Source organism: Rhagoletis zephyria, unplaced genomic scaffold (assembly GCF_001687245.7).
Source record: "Rhagoletis zephyria isolate East Lansing unplaced genomic scaffold, Rhagoletis_zephyria_1.1 Rzeph_scaffold_00407, whole genome shotgun sequence".
NCBI classification, from domain to species: Eukaryota; Metazoa; Arthropoda; class Insecta; order Diptera; family Tephritidae; genus Rhagoletis; species Rhagoletis zephyria.
This window is the reverse complement of record NW_016157491.1, coordinates 148,731-174,679: the sequence shown is the minus strand read 5'-3', so window position 1 is coordinate 174,679 and position 25,949 is coordinate 148,731. Positions and strand designations below refer to the sequence as shown.

At 37.9% G+C, this 25,949-nt stretch overlaps 1 protein-coding gene across 1 annotated transcript in view; it reads left to right on the top strand.

Annotated features, from left to right (window-relative positions):
• Positions 1-25,949, top strand: part of LOC108359545 (uncharacterized) — a 176,503-nt gene that overhangs the window by 51,319 nt on the left and 99,235 nt on the right. Inside the window, exons 3-5 of the mRNA XM_017611459.1 lie at positions 19,586-22,667; positions 22,741-22,834; positions 23,018-23,134. Of these exons, the coding sequence (XP_017466948.1) occupies positions 20,222-22,667; positions 22,741-22,834; positions 23,018-23,134 (2,657 nt within the window). The 5' untranslated portion in view covers positions 19,586-20,221. The remainder of the gene's footprint in view (positions 1-19,585; positions 22,668-22,740; positions 22,835-23,017; positions 23,135-25,949) is intronic.

Sequence of the window (25,949 nt, the reverse complement as noted above, 5' to 3'; positions counted from 1 at the left end):
GCTGGTATCAAACTTTACGTTTCTAAGTATAATTTTAGAGATGCTCATGATGCTCATATTTTACTCCAGAAGTACTGTGTACATGTATTAATTTAAAAAAAAAAATTGGTTAAGTAACCTAAGAATATTTCAAATTTAAATTACCTAAAAAAATATGACAAGCTTCAGTTGTCATGGCAATAGTCGCTTTTTATACAAGTCACCAATATTTTTGCCAGTTTCATAGCGCATTTCAAGGCCATTGAGCACCCTGTATTGGTTGCAGTAGAAAACTGAAAGTTGGTATAGGTGTAACAAATATCAAAAGGAAAAAACTAAGAGGGTGCCCCCCGTTTTCTAGGACGAATTTTTTTTCCCCATACAAAAGGTGACCACTCTAATGTACATACATGTAGCTGTTGTTGTTGTTGCGCTCGTTGGCAGCAAACCCATTTATGTAAGCTGATGATGAGCTGATTTCATGTAATTACGAAAACTTGCAGCCATTTATGCGAGTTTTGAAAGTGAACACAGTGATAATGTGCACACTCGGGGCCATATACAACTATGCATGTATGTATGTGTGTGTTCGTGTGTGTTTTAAGCGAAGTAAGTGTTGCTAATTTCTGCTGGCACTCACTTTTGTACGTTGTTGCCTTACGTTGCGGCAACTGAATTGTGGATGCTCATTTCACAGCCACGGGTAGGTACTTAGCAAGGCCAGCAAGAACTGAATTTTACCTAATGCAGTGTAATATCGAATTGCTGGTGAAACTTGGCGTATTCGAGAATGCACAACCAGAATATTTAGTGTACATTTCACTGCATATGAATGAATTTCAAGTCCAAGGAGTAGTTCTATAAAAATCAGCCTCACTCGGTAAATATTTGAGTTGAGTCTTGCAAAATAAGATACGATGGCCTTTACGTGGCACTAGCCAAATTCCGAAATACCCGAAAGCCTACTCTGTCGAGGAGCTGTGGGGTGGTGTACTGTGCAATATCCGGATAAATCCTGGCTAGGTAAGAATTTAGCCCACAAGACCTGTCACGGTGGTTCCACTTGGCTGCTCGAGTTCGTCGGGGTAGATAGAAGGTGGGGATCTTCCAGAACAATACCTTCTTGTTTGGTGAATATACATATATATAATAATATAGTGGGTTTACTCCTCGCACATATTCAGTGTGGCTTATTGAGTTTTGTATGTTCGGAGCCATGAACATCTCCTATTAGTTGGCTGTGACGCTATCCTTACTTACTGGCGTGCTGATAGCGTTCTGCCTGCTCAGTTAAACTTGGGGTAGTCTGACACGTGGAAAACCAAGAAAAACTGCCTAGATTTTCCGAATCGGCGTAAACAACGTCTCGGCAAGTTTGAAGATGGGTTTATTAAAAATTCGCTTCAGACCGAAGGAAGCAGAATTTCCTTGTTCTTTTTTCAAGAGTCCTCGACGAGTGACTTGAGTAGTTTATTCTTGCTGTGAACTTGCCACTGGTCATTTTGTGTTCAGCCAAAAATGAAAGGAGGATTTGAATTGAAATTCTTTACACGTGGCAACCCTTCTCGAAAAATTAAAACCATACTACACACAGACAGGAGAGACTCCTTAATTTACGCTTAATTTTTGAAAATCGAACGAGCGGTACAGATTTGATGACCAGGTGTTAAATATTTCACGTAAACATCACCGAATTCGATTAAGAAGTTTCACATCAAAAAATTCCCAAAAGTTAATGGTAAGTTCTGGCTAATTCAAACTTGCACTTTATTTGGCTACAAAACTGTTCACTGATAATTTTTCTAAGAAATCATATTTAAGAGCTTGCAATTTTTACGAAAGCTTTTTTCTTTTTTAAATATTGCGCAAAGTTTGAAACTTGGTTTTATACGGGTTTTGGTAAACAATAATTTTCTAAAAAATAACTAAAACTAAATAACAAAAACATAAATTTTTAAAACTTGTCAATGTGTGGTGCGTTTATAATTTGTAAAAAATTATCCATTGCCTTGGATCCGCCATGTTGAATTTAGCACACCTATCATAACAGCTTTTCGAGGGGCAAAGCCAGGCGTCTTTTTTACAGGTGTTTCAATCCGAGATCTAGATTTTTATCAGCTTTTTGGCCGCCATTTTGAAAATTTCCTAAAGGACACATTGGCTCATAAAGGACGAGCAATAAAAAAAAAAACGTTTTAAGTCCACGATCACTATCTAAGATCTATCATCCTTGTTCCGTTTGATGTGGAACGTCCCATAATAATATTATTGTAATTTGGGTAGTTTTAGTAATTCATCATTTTCATAACTTCAAAAATATGATATTTTAGATGTGCGCTAAATCCAGTCCTCATATTTGCCTATTTCACTCAAACTTTTCTTTTCGACATTTTCCATTTTATTTTACTTGTTTTGTAATACAACTCTAGAATTGAAAACTTACTCAATAATGGTAACCGTAAATTGAATAAAGTGTTGAATTATGATCCGCATATCATCATCATTGAGTCTTCTGTATGTATGTATGTTAGCACACCCGAGTGGCAGTTAATATGACTCAACTATCTATTGCCACATAATCAATTGCATACCTACGGTGACCATATTTATGACATCCGAATACGGGACAAAAAATTATTTTCAATTTTTTCCACAACAGCTTACAGATTTTAAAGCGTTCTTCAATGATCCTGGATGAATTAGCCCTGAAACAGTATCATTTTAGTAATACCACAAATTTTTAGGATAATTTTCTCGAGAGTTCTACCGCGTATAATTTCTAAAAAAAATCCTTAAATTTAAGTCGCTAAGGCTTACCATTCATTTTTGGCAATTTGTTTTTTGTTGACGGTGTTACGCATTTTTTCATACAAAGTAAGTATGTTCGACGATTTTTTTGAAAGAGAAGCAAATGAGCAGCACTTTCCACTCATACTTTATTATACTCAATTTTAATATGTTACAAAACTGCAAACCAAATTTTTTTCTGAAGATTCTAATAAAAAATTTAAAATTTTGGTGAAACATTGCAGAATTAATTTTCATAGTTTTTTACACAAAGTTGGAGATTTGGTATTATATGGTTTTTGATAGGAAAAGATCTTTACTTTCATAAAATAAATAATAATTATTAAATAAACTAAGGCAAAATAGCCAAAACTTACTTAAATGTGAAGTCCTAATTTCTATTTTGGCCAATGTATGTATTCCTTGATTCGAATCAGAGGCATTCAAATTGGAAAATAATAACTGTTTATGGAAAAAATTACTATGATATACCAACATTATTTGAAACTCGTTCATAGGCATGCCATTTTAATGACCTGTTAAGGCGTCGAAGTACCGAATACGGGACAAATACAGGACACTAAAAGAAATACAGAACATTTGCCGTCCCGTATAAAATAAATAAATTACCAGGACAATGGGTCAAAAAAGAGGTCTGTCCCGTATAATACAGGACGGATGGTCACCGTATGCATACCCTTTGCTTATTCAACAAATTTATGCCTTCAAAACTTTTTTATGTTGTCAAAAAAAAAGTGTACATAGCTATGTATGTACGTACATACTTATCTGTTTGCAGTTATGATTTTACGACCTGCCTAACCACCTTAAAAAATCTACGAAACAAGTCGTATCTCCTTTACCGCAGAATTCTTTGGCCACTTTTGAACAAAAACTTTCACCAAAGTTACTTTCTCAACTTTCGCTTAACTCCACTTTAGATTCGCTTCAACTCGCTGTCCAAGTTTCTTTCTTCGGTTCGCCGCACATGTGGCCAATCTCACGGGGGTCGGTCGCTGTAATGCCGGTAATAAATTTAAATTATTGCTCTTTATATGGCTGGCTTACTTTTTTCGCATTTTTATATTTTTTTGTTTTGTAGTTGCAATTTTTGTTCAAATGTCTCTTTCGTGCATATTTTATAGCGCCACAACGTCAACTTGTGTCCTTGCAAACCCTAAAAAAAAAAACAATAATAACACTAACAACAGCAACAACAACAACAACAGCTCGAGCTGCAGCTGGCCTTTTCGCGGTCGGTTTGGTCACTGGACTGGGATGACAGTAAAAAAAGTGTCAGTGGCATTTGCATTTCACTCGCCACAGCGCCTGATTTACATGTACATACATATGTATGTGTATGTATATGTATTCATTGCTTTTACATATAAATAATTGCGCTTGCAGTCCTGCTTACTGTACAATAATTTTTTAATAATAATTTTTATTTTTTTTTTTTTGTATTATTTTCCATTTCAGTTTCGCGAATGGCTACCGCAGTGTTTTTGTTTATTTATATTTTTTTTTTGTATTGCAGTTGTTCCGCCTCTGCGTTGTATAAATTTTAAAGTTATTTCTCTCACCCACAAAAGCGAATTAATTATTCATTTGTTTTCAATTTAAACGCAACGAATGCAACGCAAAGCGCAAAATAAATAAATTTAAAAACTATTTTCTTTGAGAGGGAGCAATACTTTTTCCATTTTTTAAATTGCATTGTTATCCTTTGGTATTTTACGAAAATCGTCAAGGGACTCATGAAAAAGCAATAGTTGATTGCCATTCCCCCACTTTGCTGTTTTGAAAATACTTTATAATTAGGGCTATACGATTAATTTCTTATTCAAAATTTGACTTAATCATCAGGTAAATAATTCAATTATTCGATTAATTGGAAATTTTGATTATGTACTGTATGTAAATTTTGATTAGTTAATTGAGTAACCAAGATTTTGATTAACCAAAAATAAAAAAAAAAATATGTGAGTAATTTGCTTAATGAGTAATCAAATTTTCAGAGTACTCCTTTTCATATAAAGAAGTAGAAGTCCCCTGATCTTTTGAATATAACGGACTGTATGAATAAAAACCAAACAATTTATTTTTCTTAAAATGCAAATAAATTAAGGAGAAAGGTCTGAAATTTTTAGAAAAAGCAATTGCTTGGTTTTTATTTATAAGGGTCAACCTGTCTTTTTTTCAAAATATACATTGATTTATTTTTGTTTATTTTATTCACAAAACTAGAAAATGTATTAGATAGAGATAATCGATAATATCAAATAATATACAAATCAAGCTATTAAATTAAGGACTTTAATAAAAGCCGATTTAGGCAAAGAAGAGTCTAGCTGATGTGTGTTAGATAATGCATTGAATTCCCGAAGTGCTCGAGAAATCGGCGCGTTACTTGCATATTTAGTTTTAAAGCTTTCCCCGTAAAAAGGGTAAACATTTGGAAGACTTCTTTGTGGAACATTGAAGCTGATACGCGAATTTCAGAAAGACTTTTTGAGCGCGTTCAATTCTATCTATCGATAGTTGATCATATAGTCTCCAAACTGTTACCGCATATTCCAAGTGAGAATGAACGAGAGTCGTAGAAAGCAATTTAAAGGTATATGGGTCTGAAAACTCGGAAGTGTTATGCCGAATAAAGCCAAGAACAGAGTACGATTTCGAAAGGATAAGATTAGTATACATGGTAAATATTAAGTTAAGCATTTTCCAAAGCAAACTCTTTTAACGAGTAAAATTAATTTTTTTTTTTTTGAGTTATCATATTTTAAGTAACTCGATTGATCATCGTTTTGAGTGTTCAAAATCTTGATTACTCGAGTAATTGATTAACCAAACAACTGATTAACCATCTTGCCCGAGTATTCGAACAATCACACAGCCCTACTTATAATGAATTCTAATGGGATATGTAATGTATATAAGCAAATATTTAGTAAAAAACGGTAACTTAGTTTTTTTTTTTGAGTATATTACCTTCTCTGGTAAGATGTGCTTAGCAGTTTGTGTGACCTTGATTTCGAGCTGACTAATAGTCCATCCGTCCAGCAGCAGATTTAAGGTAAGACCTTTCACTTAGGTCAGAATTCTAATAACCTCTTAGCTGTTCCACAATTTCATCAAATTGAGTGCTATTTCCACTTAAAAGCAAGTTACGATCATTTGGGGGCCTACATTTAAGATAAATCAGAAAGCTCCTTTCAGAGCACTTCGCCAGCCACCTTATTCCATACATTTTATGGGCGGATGTGGGTTGAAAAACGCCCACTCGAATTCAATGGAATTCAATGTAGGTACGCAATAGTTAGCCAACACACAGGTATGAACCCGAAGTTTCTGAGGAGTATTGAGTATCCATAGTTTGAATGAAACTTTAACTACACGCCCCTGAGTCTAGTCGCTGTAATATGCAGCCTAATAACCAACGACTACTACTTCAAAGATTTCTACACAACAATTTTCGTTTTACGATATTCCTCAAAAATTAGGTTTTTTCGACAGAAAACATTCTTTTATTTCCTCACAAAAAGGAGAAGTTGTGAGAATTAATAGAAGTTCTGCAGACTATGAAACAATTAAAAACGAAGTTTCTGTAGCCTTGCATTAGCCTATACATACATACAAGCGCCACATCATTTGCGTAGGCAAGCACATCTCTTGGAAGCTACCTGATAGCCAAAGAAAATGGCTATCCGTACGTTTTACGGGGAGCTCATCAGTTGAATGTGAAACACTGTCCGAAACTTTTATGGCAATTCAGGAAATTCAAACTAGCCTCGACATCGCAAATATTTTCTGAAAGTATATACATCCAGGGACCTACAGTTCTACGCCGAATCCGAACGGCGATGGTATTTTTATGAGAAGCGGTTTTTCATGGCAGAAATACACTTGGAGGTTTGCCATTGCCTGTCGAGGGGCAATCGCTGTTTTTCTACATTGTTTTCGATGTTGCTTTGATCAGGGCTTGAACCCAGACGCTGCGGAGTGAAAGCGCGCACTGCTTACCACTACCCAACAGTGGCGTATATACATACATATACCATCTTAAAGTACAAAACCACATATCAACAAAATGCAAAACCGCGTATGTGAGGTTGCATAAATTATTTTCTAGAGGGTAAAAACACTCATATTTCTTTTTTATAAAGCAATCGCATTTCTGGCAAGTATATTTCACACACACAAGTATATTTCATACACACACACACACTAACTACGCCTACTTCATTACCTCTGCTCTTTACCGACCGCCATTTTCACCGCAAAATTGCAAATTTTCCGTTTGTTTGTAGTTGTTGTAGATATATACTAATTCTGGGCTATGAAAAACGAATAAAACAAATAAAAAGGAAGTAAAAAAAGCAAACAATCAGCCAGTTGTTGCGCTTTTCCGCACACGTTGCGCCTCAACTCCCACGACGGCATGTTTCGTCTCGTTCCTTCTACTCCTCCAGCGGTTTTCAGCTGTTTTTTTTTTGGGCACTGTCGTTATTCGTGACCCAATCGGGTTGCTGCTGTTCCTCTCCTCCTTCTCACTCCCCTCTCCCGTTTTCGAACTTTCGCGTTCGATCTTCCGCTAAGTGCCAACGGTGCTCAGGCAGCCAAGTGTCCCGGCAAACAATGAAAAGTTAATGGCGATGTGCTGGCGATTTTATAGCCATTGCGTCCGGTGCCCACCTGTGCATCGGCGGATCGTAAGTTAGTGTGTGTGTATTTCTGCAAGCGTGCATGAGAGCGCAGGAGAGTGCGAGCGCAACATTTGAGAGCAACATTTTATTAACAGTGCTGTTAACTTGCTGTTAGCCATTATTTTACTTGGTCTCTCTTTGTTTTTGTTGTTTTTTTTTCAGCGGCCGCCTTAGCTCTGGCATATTTTTAGGCGCTCAGGCCGCTGCAACTTGTTTGCCTTCTTTGCTTTCCTCGCATGTTCTTTGCAGCAGCTGAATCTTTAATTTATTCTCCTTATTTTTCTTCAATCATCTACATGCTTTTCATATTTTCCTCCTTATAACGCTGCGCACACCCGCGGCTAGTAGGCTCGTGCTCTTCTTCTTTACAGCAGCTTAGCTGCGTCTTTGTCGCGGACGTTCTAGGCGTTTGTCAAACCTTTTGTATTTTTCCTTTTTTGTCGTTTTTTATTTACTTTCACTTGGCTATGTTGTAAAAAAAATCGGTGTGCTGTTGCTTTTTGTTTTTCCTTTGTGCCACATACTCTCATTGCGTACATACATATGTATGTATGTATGTATGAACGTCTGTAGGAATTCATATTTGCTGTTGGCATTTGTTTATTTTGTGTTGTGACGTAAATGTGCAAGTAACAAGTGACTTTCACTTTGCATGGTTTGTTCTACATTCCCTGCTCGTTATTCTTTGTCTGGGAATATTTCCTTACTGAAAGCTATAGTAAGTATATTTATGTATGTATGTATGTAAAAGCGATTGTAGACTGCCTATAGTAATTGCATGCCTTCAGACTCTGCGTGTGTACATACATACTCCTATACGGATTTTTATGCCTAAAAATATGTACCATTTATTTATAAACAAAATGTATACAAACTTATATACTTTGCTTATAGTCATATATAGTACATGGTATGGTATGGCTTAGTATTTCGCACAAAAATTCGCAGTCCAATGATAACAATGTTGAATTTTTGAGGGCTGTATATATTTCTTGTGGACAGGTTGGAAGTAAATTATAATACATAAGGAACAAAATTACTGCAAACAAGGTTCTATTCCATGCCAGATATGTAAATCGGCTTATCAAATCACTGGCGTTTCTTATTTTAAAATAAATATTATTGCTGTTTTAAAAGTCAATATATGGCCCAGTCCTCATCGTTTTAGGAATATGTATTCCTCAAGGGTACTACCGCAACAATTTCACCCGCCTGCAAGCTCAGGATTCGGGAAGTTTTTCCAAAAGAAGCAGGTACAAGGTGGGAACACTCAAGTAACAGAACTAAGCTTATGTGGCCAGAGTGAAGCATGAGAGAATTGCAAAAAGGAGAGAAATATCTCTAGGGAGACAGCAGAGCGGTTACGAGTGTCTCGAAATGACTTCTGCGGAACCTGCTTTGGTGAAGAAGAACCCGAGACTATCAGACACTTATTGTGCGAACATTCTTAACTGTGTAGAACACGACAAACATTTTCGGGGCACAGGAGTTTTAAACGATCTAAGCACCCCGACAGCCTGTTCCAACATTCGTTGGATACTTTTTCTAGGTACAACGATACACATCTGCGATGTGTAGCAAGCCATAGAATTAAAGCGATAAATATGATAACCTTGCCAGGGTAGTACAATAAAAGAAGAACTCACGAAGAGAGAAGTACTGGCGGTGTTCTTAAGGTTCTGAGAGCTTAAAACCTCTGCTGATTCTTTCAAATAAAAACCTTAAATAGTGGCAAGCATTCTCACAATAAATAGCAGATTGAGACCTTATATAGAAGTAGGGCGTTTATTGTTTAATGATCTCTAGAAATCCGGAAAAATAACACACGATAACCTCGATAAATCTCGTAAATATTCAGAAAAATTAACGAAAATATAGCAAAAATAAAACAAAATACGAAGAATCTCGAAAAGTCCTGTATGCTTCCAAAATTATAGTTGATTAAAAATTTCCTGGCTATGCCTAAGATAATTTATTAATACAGCCTATTATAGAATCTTATGCCATGAAAATATTGTATCAAAATTTCGTTAGATTTTGTGGGCTACAACTTGGAACATACATATGTACATACATGAACAAAATTAAGAGACCAAAATGATGACTAATCTAGGCTAGTGCCAAGTAAATGAAACTTAAGACTGAGTACATCTCAACAGGAACATACGATCGCGCTTAGGCCCAACCGTCCTCCGCCGAAATAATTTGCGCAGGTACAGACAGGGATACACTCACTACAGCAGAGATACAGGGAGTTTTAGGTCGGAATAAAGTTCCACAATATCACACAAAAATATCCACAATATCCATAAAAACATCAAAAAATATGTATACCCGTATAATAGAATTTTTGAGAAGTGTAACGAAAAGTTCCGTATTGAATTTCAAATGTCTAACTAAGTGCAGAGAATACGTCTACGGGGATCTCTAGATCTCTATTTCGCCTTCTAGATAGCTTTCATCAAAGCATGAGACTAACTTGGTCGATTTTCAATAAGTGGATTAATACAAAGAAATTGGAAGTTGCTCAGAAATTAGCCAAATTGTATTCGGTTCTAAAGTTTTTACTAAAGAAAGACTTTATATGTAGTTGAACTACTAGCGGATGTTTGCCCACTGAGTTCCTTAATGTGATAGGAATTTTCTTTAGTTTTGGCATCAAATCTGCTCCCTCGAATTCGTTTCTTTTATTTCTGTTGAACAAAATTCTTGTTACAATTAAATACAATTTGTCGTTCTTAGCAAACTCTTCTCTCTAACTTACTAATTTGATACATCTATTTACTCAGTCACCCGCTGTAGTTAGGAGGGCTTGGAACGTTAAAATTGCCAACCTTGCATTACAGTAAATTTTATTAAATGCTTAGAAATAATTTAACCCATTACAACGCTCAAGAACTAAGCAAAACAATTTGCCAACATAAATTCAGTCAGCTGTTAATCGTTTGCGAGCTTACATAGCTTATGTCGATAGGATTAAAATTTCATTTGAAATCGAAGTCAAAATAATTGCGTTGGCATTAATTGACACAAAATGTAAATGCATACAGATGCGTCCATTTATGTACATAATTTATTTTTACATATATGTACTCTATAGTTCGGTGTATATACGTATGTATGTACGTTTGTTTGAATGCATGTTTTTGGACTAAATTGATCCACTTAATGAAATGCGCTAAGCGGTGCTGTGCTGATAAATTGTAATAATTCTTAGCCAAGGTGGCATCGTAAATTATTTAAATGGAATGGCATCGGATCGGATCGGATCGGATCGGATGTTCTTGTGTTTATGAATAATTGACGAAGTTTTTCACAGAACTTTTTCGTGGTTGTGTTGTTGAAATGAGTTTTTTATTAACTAATTTATGTGTACACTGCCTGTCAAAACTGGATCCTTTTTTAATAGTTACAATATTTTTTATATGTACATATGTACATACATAGCGTAAGAGCAATGAGTAGTGGAAATTTTAGGATTTGAGATTATTCTAAATATGAGAATTTTGAAAACTGTAGCAATATTTAAAATATTTCCATTTGAAATTTAAAAAAAAAATAATCTAGTTAGTTCGAAAAAGTTAGTTATGTGGAACAATGTACACATTACATACTTGAGGGAAAGACAAACTTACGCAATATTTAGTTATACGTTTGGGTCTATTTATTTACTTCCATTAATTATCAATTCTTTGTCTACAAAATGCCCATTCGCTGACCAGATTTTGCTTTGTAATACGTCAAAAGTAGTTGCAGGCATTTATACACACATATCGCTCCTTTACATCAATAGTGTCACAACTCAAAAAACCAAACTCGAGTAAAACGGCTTCAAAATTTTGGATTCACATATCGTCACCTGAAATGCAAAAAGATGTAACAAATATCATCGTTGAAATGCAGAATGACATAACTAATAAAAAATTCAAAATTCACTTTTTAATTTATATGATGGATGTCATCGAATTACAACTCCCCATATCATTTTATAAAAAAAAGAATTAAAATATTAGTCATGACTTTTTCCATTTCATCTACGATGTTGTTACGTCTTTTTGAATTTCAGGTTACGATATACTCCCATAGTAAAAATGAATACATATTTTGTTCTAGTGAGATATGAAAAAGAGGTGGTGGTAATTTCTGCATACTCAACTCAAAATTTGTATTTTTTGGATTATGATACTATTGAAGTAAATGAGCGATATGTGTACACATACATACATATGTATACCGAATGCTTCAAGCATATTTTAAATGTCCAACGCCATAAATTCGACAAGAGAGAGAAAAACTAAAATGAAATATATCAAAACAGGCCCGCCAGGCGACGCACTTTTTTAATTTTCATTTAATCTTCTATGTGTCTCATACTTACACACACCTATCCATACATACATACACGTATGTAGGTATGTATATTCGCTTTAGTTAGATAGTTCCATTCCGCCCGTAGGCTGGGTACGTTTTTTTTTTTGTGCGTGTAGTGTTTCGCACGCTTGTTTGTCCGTACTTGAAAATTGATTAACCCTATGGTTTGCAATATGTTTGCCATCTGTGAGCGTTAAATATTGTGCGATTGTATATATTGAGGGTCATGCAGCCATATAAATTTTCATACATACATACATACATACATATTTACTTTTTATCTGAAGGTACCGATAAATATAAAATTTTGTTTCAAATTGCCTTTCAAACAGGGCTTTGCTAAGGTCATACGTAAAATACAGTAATTGGAAAACCACGATTTGAGTAGCGAGTACAAATAGTTTTGCGGAGTACAAATTGGTTGGGTGATTGCTTTTCATACGATGAATTGTTTTAAGGCACACGTTCACGCCGCTGCTGTGGTGTAATTGTTAAAAGTGCGCACTACCATTCCGCATGCGGTAACATACATAAAAAAATATTCTAACAAAAATAATTCGCCATTTCGTTTTTTTCGAGAGATTATTTTTTGAATTTCTCCGGGGATTTTTTTACTTTTCGGATTATTTGAGAACTTTTGGGTTTCTCGTTTTTTTTTTTTTGGAATTGTTTCAGGTCGTTTTGGAAGTAACTGTGTTAATTTTTGGGATCTCTTAGAATTTTTCGGGACATGTTAGCTTTTTGTTTTAGACTTTGTAAAATTTTTATGAATTTTTCACGACTTTTCGAAATTCTTTAGGATTATTGTGGACTTTCGAACCTTAACTTATATATATAAACACTACCTTTGTGTACATTATTTAGTGAATCTAAAATGACTAAGTACTTTTGTATGCTGTGTTTCATCAGCTAACTAAATACTTGTTTTCTTCGTACTTAGTGCTTAAGCACGCTTGATATATGTAAATATTATAAGTCGCGTAATTTAGTGATATCCAAAATTTTTATGTTCGTTCAAATATAGTTTTTCGCCATTTACTAGATCACAAATGTCTAGAACTGTACAGTATTTACCGAATAGAACTTTGCCCATCCCTACAACGTTTTTCTCTGTTTCCTCTTTTTGCAAATTTCGCTTATTTTATTCTATAAAGTACTTGTATATTTCTAAATATTTTTATTTACTATCAATGATGGCGTTAACCCCTACGCGCCGATGAAAACAGAAACAATCACATTTGCTTAAACATAAAAGTTGGTTTGCCTTTGTTTTGATTTTTTTCCATTTAACTTTGTCCGGCCTTAAGTGATTGATCTCCTCCTAAAGTATTTACGCACAGTGACATTGACCCAAATCTTTGAATGTGTTCTTATATAAAAACCCCAAAAATATTCAAAGAGGTTTTCGGCTGCTTCCTCAATAAGCGCCCGTCCAAATACATACATACGCTGTGCCCATGAAAAGGTAGCACTTCGAATTTGCCCTCCAATACCAATTTTTAATTTTTTATTTCGTTTGGCGCCATTCAAGCGTAGAGACCTTTTCAATGGCATCCTCAAACTACAGTGTCCTTTATTAGAATGACAGAGGTGAGATGTTGTTACCTTTTTCGCTCAGAGCATTTAAAACTTCATACAAACATACAAAATTTGTCCTGCACAAAAGGACGTATTTAATGTTTTCGCAGGCCGCTTGCCCAAAAGAGGTTCACAGCCGTTTTTAAAACTTCATAGAATTCAATTTAGTTACACTTATTGCCACAAATTGGAACACATAAACAGGTTGGCTGGCATGGCGTACGTACTATATATTTGTTCACATATGCCGTGAAATTAAGCTGTTGTGACAATCAAAAGGACACGCAAGCCTTCGTACTTACCTGCGGGGTGGCCAGCACACAACCAACAGCGGCAGAACTATTGATTGGATCACATCGATTGTTCCGGTATTCGAGGACAGAAAAACAAATTTAAATTGCACCTAATGGATTGGTTGGCGGTTGGCGTTGGTTGGTCGGTTGGTCGGTTGGTCGATGGGTCGGTTGGGCAACCTAAATGACCTTGACCTGCATAATACCTCGAAACACAGGCACACACACACACACACATACACTCACGTGAACAAAACATAGCTAAATACATATGCGAGAGGCTTTACTCGCTGCGAACTGCGAAGTAATTTTCCTCAATTTTCCTTTTTTAATTTTTCCAACCTTACACCGCTGCATCACTCACAGCGCCCTTCTATGCATGCACGTGTGGTGGTTAGCGATTGGTATGAATTTTGTATTAATAAATAATTCTGAACGTTCAAATTACACATCGACAGCAGCCAATGCAATAGCAACGAAATCGGGGAAAAACAAGTAATAACGTCGACATATGTACATATGTAAATGAGTCCTGCATGTGTGTGTATGCACGTATTAGTTGCTTATTCTAGAAGTTGCGAATGTACATATGTATACCACACTCTTTAAAAGTTTGCTATTGTTAATGAGGTCGATTAATATTTAGTGAATGCATATGCGCCTGCAAAGCTACGCAGATATTAACATAGAAAGGTACAAACATAAATATGTATTAACTTATAATAGTAGCATAATTATACTAATATTTCTTAGTTCGTATATGCAGTTAGGAAAGTGCAAGTACCTAAATACACTCACTCAATCAATTCGACAATTTAATATGCTGACGCAATAAGTGACGTCCGCCGCATGCCAACTGACGATAGCTCTCACACAATTTGTACTCCACGTAAGTTGCCCTAAAATTTCGTATTCCATTCCTTTAAACCATGGTTTTGTATTGGAAAATACATTTGTGTGCTATTTGCTGCTACTTTGGTCCTATTCCTTAATGGATACCACTGCGTATGAGCAACTTTTGTTGTGGAGATATCCCTAGATGTACATAGAATGTACTTAATACATACTTGTGTATGTATTATGGTCTTCATTACCATCTACCAGGAGTAGTCGAAAGCAAGCTCTTGCGGGATAGCAAGGTTACATATATCCTCTATTTCGTTTCACCGATCTGACTTTGTAAATATTTTCCATGCGAAAATATCCGGAATATGAAGGCCCTTAATTCTCAAATAGTGTGGCATTGCATGATGGTGTCACGCTCGAGGATTGCGTTGGATGAGTTACTGTCCATTGGAATATTCACGCCATCAACCGGGCAAGCGTTGAGTTCGAGAAGAGTTCACTATGATTTGCACTTCAGACGAATGGCTTGAACATATCGAAGCGCTCACAATTTGTTGAATTTATGCCTGGTGATTGGCCGAAGTTTAAAATCAGTTCAGAAATATGTTTTTTACCTGAGAAGTAATTGGGAACATCAGAAAAGTGGTCTATCGTGGATTCAAAATTTTTAATTCGGTGCAGTTTTAAAAAAATCTGGCTAGCGTGGTATTGTTGGGTCAAATCCCTATGGTAAATGAACTGAGCCATTATAGAATCTTACCTTTTTTAAAGATTTAACTAAAATACTACCGCTTTCTACAATCAAATTCGAAGATCGCATGAAAAAGTTTAATGTAAAACAATTTTCTAAACAGAAGTGAATGAGTAAGTATGTGGTTTTGTTTTTTTTTTCTAGCGAAATTCTAGAATATCCAAGCAATTAAGTTTAAATATTATAGCTTTTCATTAGACCCCTTATCAAGGAAATATCCTACTTTCTCGGGCACAAATTGATAAATTTTAACTTCCGTACACTTGGAATCAAACAATATTTTGGGAATCAGAGTTAAGCGCCACTTCCCAACGCCATTATAATGCTAAGTCATTTATTACTCAACTTAAAGCAAAATCGCAATTTAAACTACTCAAATACTTCCATAATCAAATACAGTGCACGCCATTGGGCTCGCAAAGCGCCGCTGTTTTGCTATCGAAACTTTTGCATGGACCGAAAGACAACAAACAATTACCAAAGTAGAGCAGAAGTTGGTTCAAAAACACTCAAAACAACGAAGCGCAGATGGTCTGATCAGTAGTCGCTCCCAGCTGCCGTTGGTTGTAAGTGGCGGATATACATACATACATACACACGCATATGCTTGTAGCTTGATGTACATACGCATGTATGTAGCCCTTAACCGAAGACAAGCAAATAAATGCAAACTTCAAGGAGTACCAACGACAATAAATACAAGCCCTGCAAGACAAAGTGCGGCGAGTAGTTGCTTCCGTTTTAAGGAAATGTGGTGGGAAAAAGGGTTTAAGGATAGCAGCTGTGTTTCTTTTGATTTCAAGTAGTTATAAATGTGAATTTACATTGGCGCTTTTGCAGCCATAACTTAGCGCCGATTTTGATTTTACTTTTCTATATGCACTCGACTGCAAATTGGTATAAAATATCCGTGTATGTTCTACACGAAAAAAGTGCCTTAAGTGGCCAGAAGGCTTCGCTGCAATCCAAATAAAAGATCTATGTTTCCCCCGGAAAAGAGTTTCGACAACAAAAATGCGGACAAATTTCAGTCATTCATTAATAAGAGAAGCAAACACGACTGTCGTTCTACTCAGAAACAAAAAACTCCATATGCAGCTCGTAACGTATACGCCATGCAGAACCCTCATTCCACACTACGCAGCTATCAGCAGCGCGTCGCCTTGTTGTTCACTTGTGTTGCCACAAAGGGTTGTTACCAGTGTTAGTTTCCCATTGTTATTTTAACTATTATTGTTTCCTCACCTGTTTGCTGTTGTTGTTGTTGTTGCTTGTCTATGGCCACAACATTGCGTGTTTGTGTCAGCTGTATCTGCAACATTGTTGGCAACTGTTCAAATTTTAAACGATACTTGAGTGTTTCTGTTTATGTTGTTGTTGTTGTTGACGCTGGTTGGAAGTGGTGTGCTATAAATGCGCACGACAAACAACAACACGTCCTGTATGTATGTATGTGTATATGTATGTATGTCAATGCGACTTCAGTTGCGACTTTATTGTAGCGGAAAAGTAAATTAAGTAAAGCTTTTGATGAACTTAAATGAAACTAATTGCGTTAAAAAATGCAAATGTGTTGAACTATCTAGTTTGTTAAACATTTTTGCGATGAAATGAACTTTTGAAAAATTTTGTAACGGTTGAATTTCTTGGACTTTTTGTACGTATTATATTTCTTACCCAAAATTATTATAAAACTGGTAAATTTCGATTTCACTATGGGTACCTACGTAGATAGATGATGGACAGATATTTAAATGAGATTTGCTTTGCAGAGCGACCTGTAGATTTTTTGTGCCCTTTACTCTTCACAACACTTCTTCTCAAAAAGTTCTCCAACCACAGAAGATAGAGAAGTTGCTAATTTACGTAGTTCCGAAAACGGATTAGGACAAATATTCAATCCCTGGTGCGTGAACTAAGGAGCTTTTTGATGGGAATACCTATTTTATAATTCTAATTGATCCAATTCGAGGTGACTGCGACGTTAATTCAGGGTCCTCCAACTTTAGAGCTTTTATCGTTTTTTTTTCAGAATTAGGTTGGTTGCTATGACGAATTTCAAGCGCGAAAAGGGAGGAATGCTATGCTGTTGTTGTTTAAATTTTGTCGGTAATTTCGACAAAAGTTTCCGACTTGTGATGTAATGCCAATTCCTTGATGACAATCTGGCGGAATAAAAGGTCCAATTTAAGAGGGCTTCCAATTCTTGAGTTAAATTTGCCTCTTTGCTTTGACATTCTGAGCCTGGTCCACTCTTGCTTGACAAGGTAGAAGGTAACTGGTAAAATGTTGAATAACAGGTGGGTTCATCTCAATGCTGGAGACTATTGAGTTTGAATTTGTTTTGGGAATGATTTTCAACTTAATGAAGATGGTTTCGAGCTCTGATTTAACGACTGCTCGACCGGCCAGTTCGGATAAATCTTGACTAACTCATGCTTAACTACTACTCCTGTTCCACTGTGGAATAAGGAACTTCAGAAGCTGAAAAAAAGGATTCTCAACTGAGCATTCAACACTGTTGCTGTCTTATTCTCTGATGTTGTTGTTGTGCAATCTGCACTACCAACATGTTTACATATACAGCGTACGCGTAAGCTATTATTTGTGTATGTAAATTAAGTGGTCTTGCCATCAGCAACGGTTTTTCCGCCCCAATACCTAACAGTTGGCGCAATACAATATTCTTAAATGCATCAATAACAAGTTGGAATCAAACCAACTGATTGACGGAGTGACTAAACGAACACAAATTTTGTGTGCGACTCTAAGATGGCGCAGCTGTTGGCAACCGCACCGCTTGTAACTTGTTACATTGATTGTGTGTGTGTTGTCGTTGCTGTTGATGGCTTCATTTGTGGCAGCTCTTATGCAAACCGACGTAACGTAGACTTCTGTGGCCTGCGGCTGCGGAATGCAACAAAACCACCTCGCGCAGATATCAACGGCAGTTAGGGATTTCCCAAATGATGAGCGCTCACAGAGACGTGCGACAGTGAGTGACAGTAGTGTTGAATATGCAAATGTGTGTGCCCGGACATGTTTAGCAAGGGTAAAGGCAGGCAGGCAGGCGCGCTTGAGTCGTCGCTTCCATGTCTTCAGGGTGCATTTGATTACTGGCGTCTATGGCTATGCAAAATGCCACACATGGCGCATGTGCAAATGCAACTGGCTGACATACAAACATAGCCGCATGAACACGCACACAAACACACATACATACTTACATATACCATTACAAATAGGCTTATAATTGCAAGCAGCTTCTTTGGTTGTGATTTAATTTGATTAATTGTCATCTATGGGTAATCGGTTTTAGATTAGAATAAATTTTGTCATCCGTCGAAAGTCGCAGATGTCAAAGTTTATTTAATTAGGTGATTTGGATTATTAGAAAACTTTTAAAGCTTTTACTAATTTACGTACATAAAATGCGATGATTTTAGTTTTTCTTGCGAGTCGGTTTCGTTTCTTATCTTCAATGAAGGGAGACCAAAAATGCAGGGGTGCTTGATTATCTCAACCGATTTCAAGGCAACACTATACGCTATTAAAATCCAAAACGCACACATAAAATTTGTATGCCGCTTTGCTAAAGTCAAATTCGTTATCTTACTTTCTAGAACAACATTTTGTATGACTTTGCCAAATTTTTGTGTTTCAGTGTTGGTCAGGAAAATATGTTTATTTCTGATTTTTATTTTTAAAGTGTATAATTTGTTTTTTTGATATTTTGCTTAGCGAGGAATTGATTTCAATTTTTTTGTAACTTTTTTCCGGATATTTGTCGGGGCTTTCGTCGGATTTCGGAATTTTTAGATATAATATCCGAGTGCTTTCGGTATTCTTGGGATTTGGTAGACCTTTTTTCGAGGTCTTTCTGGAACTTTTCCGGATTTCCGGATTTCTCGCGATTTTGTTAGAACTGTTTGGCAAATTTTCCAGATTTCTTCAAGACCATTTGGTATTTTCATTAAATTTCGGAGACCTTTTTGAACGATTCCTGAAGTATCCTCTCCTTTCTTCTTGGGATAAAAAATTATATCTCTAATTACATCAGTTCCAAATCACATATTTATGTTACTCAGAGCAAAGCTAAGCTAAAATGTTTACCTATATATATAAGTATGTATATATTTATGAAAGAACTCTTCACTATGAAACCTATGAATATACATATGTATGTATGCATATCACTTTATATATTAATAGCTGATTTTATCGTAAAATTCTTGAACGACACTTTTTTCCTTTTTTATTTGAATTCACAGATAACTTTCATCTCACTCCACCCAGAAAGCACTTGAGTCGACTTGAGTGATTGTGATTGCCATTCAAGTGCCACTCAAAGCGCCGCAGAAATAATAGAAACGTTGAAGTGTGAAGCAGGGAAGGCATCGAAGCCAAAGCTGGCGTAGCAGAAAAGCGAAGATATTCAATCGGAATGATATAAAAGGCTTACACATACGAGGACATATGCACTCAGAGTAATAAATCATGCCTGTAAAAATCCACAAAAGCAACAGCAATTCGAATATGAATGACATTCCAATGCAACACAGAGCATACGCAGCAAGCGAGGCAGAGATAAGACAGCAATTCAAATGTTTTATAGATGTCACTACAACCACACTACCACAAAGAACAGCATCGACACCGACTATTGCAGTCGAACTCATATCACCGAATAATTGAAAAATATTTTTTGGCAGACAAACAAAAACTATGTGACACCAACAAATGGAATATCGAAGAAGATAGAACCACCAGAAAAGCTGGTTTTGAGCAAAAAAAAAAAGAACCACTATAATAACCACAATAGCAACAAAATGCTAAATCCAAAGGGACAGAGTGCTGAAACTTCATAGGATCGGCCATAAGTTAAGGATAAGCATAAAGAAGATATAATGGAAGAAGAAACAGTGGATGAGCAAGGGAATGGAAACGGGAAAGTTCTTTTACAAGATGCGTCGAAAGCTTGGGACAGTAAGGAAGGCCAGGCGCTTCCAAAGAAAGTTGTAAGTGATGATATTATTCCACCCGGGACGGTTATCGCTGAGGAGACAGATTCGTTGGTTGGAGTGTTGAAAGGACCAGCAGGCGAGAGCGCTACAGCTATGAGAAATGCACCCGAACAAAGCACACCCGAAGAGCAGCCGGACGACGTGTTCGAAGCTGAAGACAGCCCCACGCCCCGACCTCTGGCAATGGTCGACAAAGCGGTCAGCACGAACGACACCCTCGAGGACTTGCAGCGCGCACTCACCTATGAAGTAATTTTCACAACACTGCTGCAGAAGAAAATAATGGCCATCAAGCGAGAGTGTGAAGAGCGCAAACGGGCAAAGCGCATGAAACGCAAATCGATTGGCCGCATATTCTTCAGCCGTAAGCTATTTGGCGGTTCGCGGAAAGTGCGTGGCGACAGCGAACCCGACGTATTCATGCGTGGCGATCTGGGAGCAATGATCGCTTCACCAATGACTTTTCGTAGCCCAAAGACTGCCAGAAAGCCGAGTGGACGTAGCGGACAAAGCGGACGTCAGGTCGGCGATGATATCGAAGTTGTCTCTGCCTCAGCGTCTACATCAAATGGCAGTCAGCGTTCGCAGATGACACGTGCGACACTAACGAAAACACAGAAGGTAAAAACCCGGCTTAGCACAGACCCCCACACCCAAGGTGCGGCCGCCGGACAGCCTGCAGAAGAAAGCGTCACCAGTACGCTCAGCAACTCCTCGGACAAGAATGATGTGAGTGGTGCTGGTCAGGCTGTCATGAAGCGCAGTTTATTGGTACGCGCTCAGACGCACACACCAGCTGAGGTGATGACGTCCAGTTCGGGCTCTGGCGACTCGAAAGGGGCAGCGGGTCGCAGACGTTCAGTTTCAGTTATAAATGGCAACGGAAATGGTGGCGGAGTAGGTGGACTGCCCGCCTCTTTGTTGGAGCGCACCTACGACACCACCTCACTTGCCAGCGGGTACGAAAATGGCACCGGTGCTCGTCTACACACCTCGACTATGGCCGATGACAGTCTCACCTCGTTGCGCGACAGCATTGAGAGCTTATCATTTGGCAGCTCACGTTGCACGGTGAGTTTTGGCGGCGCCGAAATCATACCGGAGGAAACTGCCTCGCTCTTGTACGAACGCGCTCGCATCGCCAAACGTTTGCGTGTACTGGAAGCAAAGTCAATTAGCGCGCAGTGCAGTCCCGTACTGCCACGTCATTTGATCGGGACCATACAAGCACCGGAGCCCATGCCTCCGCCAGCGCAAACTACAACCAGAATTGAGGCCTCCACCGCCACTAAACACATAATCACGCCCACCACTGCCGTTCCTTACACCGCGTCGTCCAAAGCTGCCACTCTTACCGCCGTCGGTAGCGACATTCCAACGGTCCCCACCAGCAACAAAATTACCCAGACAAAACAACACATCTTTCGCCACCAAGTGTCTTATACGGACAGCGCTTACGGTGGAGGAGGCGACTTTGGCGAAGCGTCAGCCTATTCGCGGTACATCTCACGACAGAACACTTCCGAGGAGAGTGCAAATTTGACTGTCAGCACATTGTTGAACCAGAGCGACTCATTGTCGTTGCACGCGCCAATATACTCGCCAACCACTTCGTTCACCGGTGGCGGTGTCGGCGGTGCAGGCGTTTTCATGCTGGGTGATCGCTTCAAATCGAAGAGCACAAGTCTGTTATTGGTCAGTGGTAATGGCCGCAGTCGTCCACGGCCACCGCCAACGCTACAACTACAACAACTGCAAACGCCGTTCGCGCCCATGCCGGCCAACGGCAGCATCTTGGCGAGTGGGACAATGCCGAGCAATATTAGTCATAGTGATCAATTAGTAGATAGTTTGAATATGAAAAATACATTCGCTTCCTCTGGCACCGTACAGCCAGTAACGGTATCTAACGCACAAAAGCAAACGCCCTTGCACCCCACGACTATCGCTACTACGACTGTTGTCAACGCAACCGCCATGTCTTCACAGCTAGCATCGCCTCCTCCTCCTACGCTTTACCATGCCACCAGCGCTACGGGCGGCACGTCGGAAATCACCACGGCAGTTATTGCGTTGAACAGCTCTGGTTTTCGGAATGGCACCGTCAATGGGGTTATTGTGGCCGGGTCAACGGTGCCTGCGGACACGGCCAAGTTGAATCGCATGACTTCAACATCAACTGGCTCCAGTGTGGCGCCGACCGGTTGTTGCACAACAACGAAATCCTCCTCACGCGATCGCGAGAAAGACAAGCAGCGCTTTAAGCCCAGCTGGCCGTCAGGGCAGAGTGGCAGTGACGATGAGTATCGGCGGCGCAAACGAAAATACAGTAAGTGTCCGGAAGAGTGATGAAGAATTTAATTTCAATATTTTTTTGTTTCTGTTTTTTTTTCGTTGTACAGAACGCTACCACAGATGTTCAGATCCCGTTCTGGTGTATCCGACGCCAAGTGGGTTACAACACTGCATACTTAGTATGCCATCTAATGAGCCAGCGTGAGTATCTTTGTTATTAAGAGATTATTATATTTCGTGCGCTTCAACTCGCAATTATCCACCCGATTTGTGGTCTTTCATATTTCGCTCTACATAGTTAGCCGTTGATTTATTTAAAGTAATCTATTTTAGTTCGTTGGTATTTTCAATTCTCATTTTCCTATTTTCACTTCTTTTTCGCAGTCAACTTCAGTACAATGATGATTTCGCTTTCGACATGCAAATCCCAATGGAGTCCGACAAAAACGACGACCTTGAAGAAATAGTTCCAAGCAGCCATCGCCGACATCGAAGACATCGGTAAGTCAGTATAAAAGCACAACAAACAACTTAATTTCAGGCAATAAGAATGAGCGAATTATGGGCTACAATTGATGAATGCCTTCGCTGGTTAGATTAGGATAAGAAAAATGAAGAAATGGCGTAAACAGCGATAGACAACTGAGCACAAAAGCAAAAGGTAGTGACTTAATTAATAAACTTTTCTTCAGAATATAGTAGGTGGACACAAAAATAAGGACTGTAATATCGAAAATTTTTTTAGGGAAAACATCGGTTTTTTGCATTAAAAAATATGCCCAAAATTATGTAGTACTTCAACTGTAAGAAAAATTTATGAATTGGTATATATTTTGCTTATAGCTATGACGATACATATTTTTGTGTTTGTTTCTTCAGCACAATATCTGTACATATGTATATCAAATAGGAGTACATACAGAAAAAATTTAATGATACGAGTACTGCACAATAATGCATTCTTTTCTATGGAATCAGCTCTGGTGGCGTTCGAGGAATGCACACATTGAAGAGAAATGGATAGGGTCCACAGCCAGCAAGAAGTATCGTTTCTGTTGAGTCGACTATCTATATAAATAAGAACAGCTGTAACTAAAGTCTGGCCTTTCGAAACTTCGTTTTTAGTTTTTCTCTTAAATGTCAGGATTTTTTAAAGACTTTGAAATTTCAAAGATATAATTAATTAAAAAGTTATTTTAATAAAATCACTGCAATGTAGAATATCAGTATGGATACAAATGAAAGAAAATATTCTGTAGAACTAAAAAAATTAAATACTTTTTTTTTTTTACAATGACGAATAGATATTGAAAATGCCCTTTTAATTAATATTAGTTTTTAAAGCTAATAAAGTTAGAGGTGCGAAATTTGCGGATGGGATCGTGTGTATATCAGTCCTTAAGATAAAATTTTTTCAAAAATACGTATTGCAAATTTTCAAGGATATGCAAGGATAACATTTTTAAAGGACTTTTTCAATACCTATTCGTCCGTTTGCGCCTAAAAATTTTAACTTTTTTAGCTCTACAGGATTTTCTCTTTTATACGATATTAATATTATTACTCTATACTGCACTGCGTTTTTTAAAGAATTTTTTTAATTAATCATATCTTTAAAATTTGAAAGTCTTTTTTGCAACAATCCTGACGTCAGTTAGAAAAACAAAAACGTAGTTTTATTATTTTCTGCCCCTAGTTACGCGAACTGTCGCATGGTGTTATTATATACTACTTATTCAATATGACCATCGTTAATTGGATTATGTAGCTCAATGAATAAATTCTCCACTACGAGTTCCAAGAGAATCATACGAAAAAATTTTACAGCTCAGGATTAACGGACTAACGGCCTGCGGTCATTTTCACCGGTGGCTCAAAGTTTGAACAATCAAGTCTTCTAAAGAGAATTATTTAGCTGCGAAACCCGCCCCGTGTGTGGTAATGATTCCTGGGAATCGCTACATAGATGAGGTCGTAAACGATGCTACCGTTAAAGTAATATCCGCATAGTACAAACGAACTCAAAACATTGACAGAACTTGACAAGAAACCCAATTAGTTGGCGAATAGCTAAAACTCTGAACTACTTTGATATGTAGTCCCTTTATTACTGGGGCGGTAAGGGCCATTTTTATTTTGCTACTTAAAAAGGTGCCTGGAAATGGACATCAGCGTTACATCCAAGGGCGTTCTTCATGCCATAAAAGCAACAACCCCTCTGTAAAAGCTCGTTCTGTTCACATTGTCGCAACTGCAACTACTACTTTGCCTAGCTACTGTAGCAGCTGCAACCAACTGGACTGTGTGTAATTAGGGTCGATCCAAGTACGCCTACTGCCGCCGAGATAATTTCCCTGCCGCTGACCTTCCGCCTTCACACTGCAGCAATGACCGACCATACGCACAGACTGCGAAATAACGCTACCAATTAATTCAAAACAATTCCAATGGGTGCATGTCGACTATAGGGAAGGAGCAAACGGCGAAGCGAAGGATTGCAAATGAGTGGAATACCAAGCGAAAATTGATGATTGTGGCCGTACGCCTAGGAGTTTGCGAACGCTGAAAGAGTGTGGTGGAGCAAAAAACGAAGAATAGCAATTAAGAAAACGAGTGGCGCGAGCGTAGCCGCAGATTGCTGGAATAGTGCAGGATATTTGCAATTCAGCTCGTTGCCTTTGAACGATTGCGGATGCTTACTTGCCACTTCGCAACGTCAATTTAAGAAGCGGTGCTGCAATTTTTAGTCCGATTGTGTCTCGCCGAAATCGAGCTGACGTTAAACTATGGAAGGGATTCATGGCCAAGCCAAGTGTGCGCGAGTGTGTGTGCCAGCAGTGATAGTCTCAACCATTATGGAAGGCGAAAATGCTTTTCCTATTGTTTTTCAACGCGTTCAACAAGCCCAAGCCGCAAGATGCAATAAAAAAGCAAACGTATCATTGTCTGCCGCCGCGCATCGCCATTCAACAGTTGACTGTCAGTCTATGCACTCACTGCATTCTTCCGTAACAAGCAAAGATATTTACGTACATACATACATACTAGAGTCCAGCGCAATTGTATTTGCCGCATTTCATTCAATAAGTACTCCTTGCATTGTACTCTACTCCCAACACATTGTTACTTTTTTTCCGCATACATACACTACTTGGCGTTGAGAGAGTAAATACTTGACGTACTTGCTATTACTCCACCAAAGTACGTACTCTACTTTCCCTCATCGCGTACGAGAGATATTTGCTGCTGCCAAAAGGGAGTAGCAAATCTACTCTCTGTATACTTGTAGTACGGTAAGTACTTGCGTATTAAATTT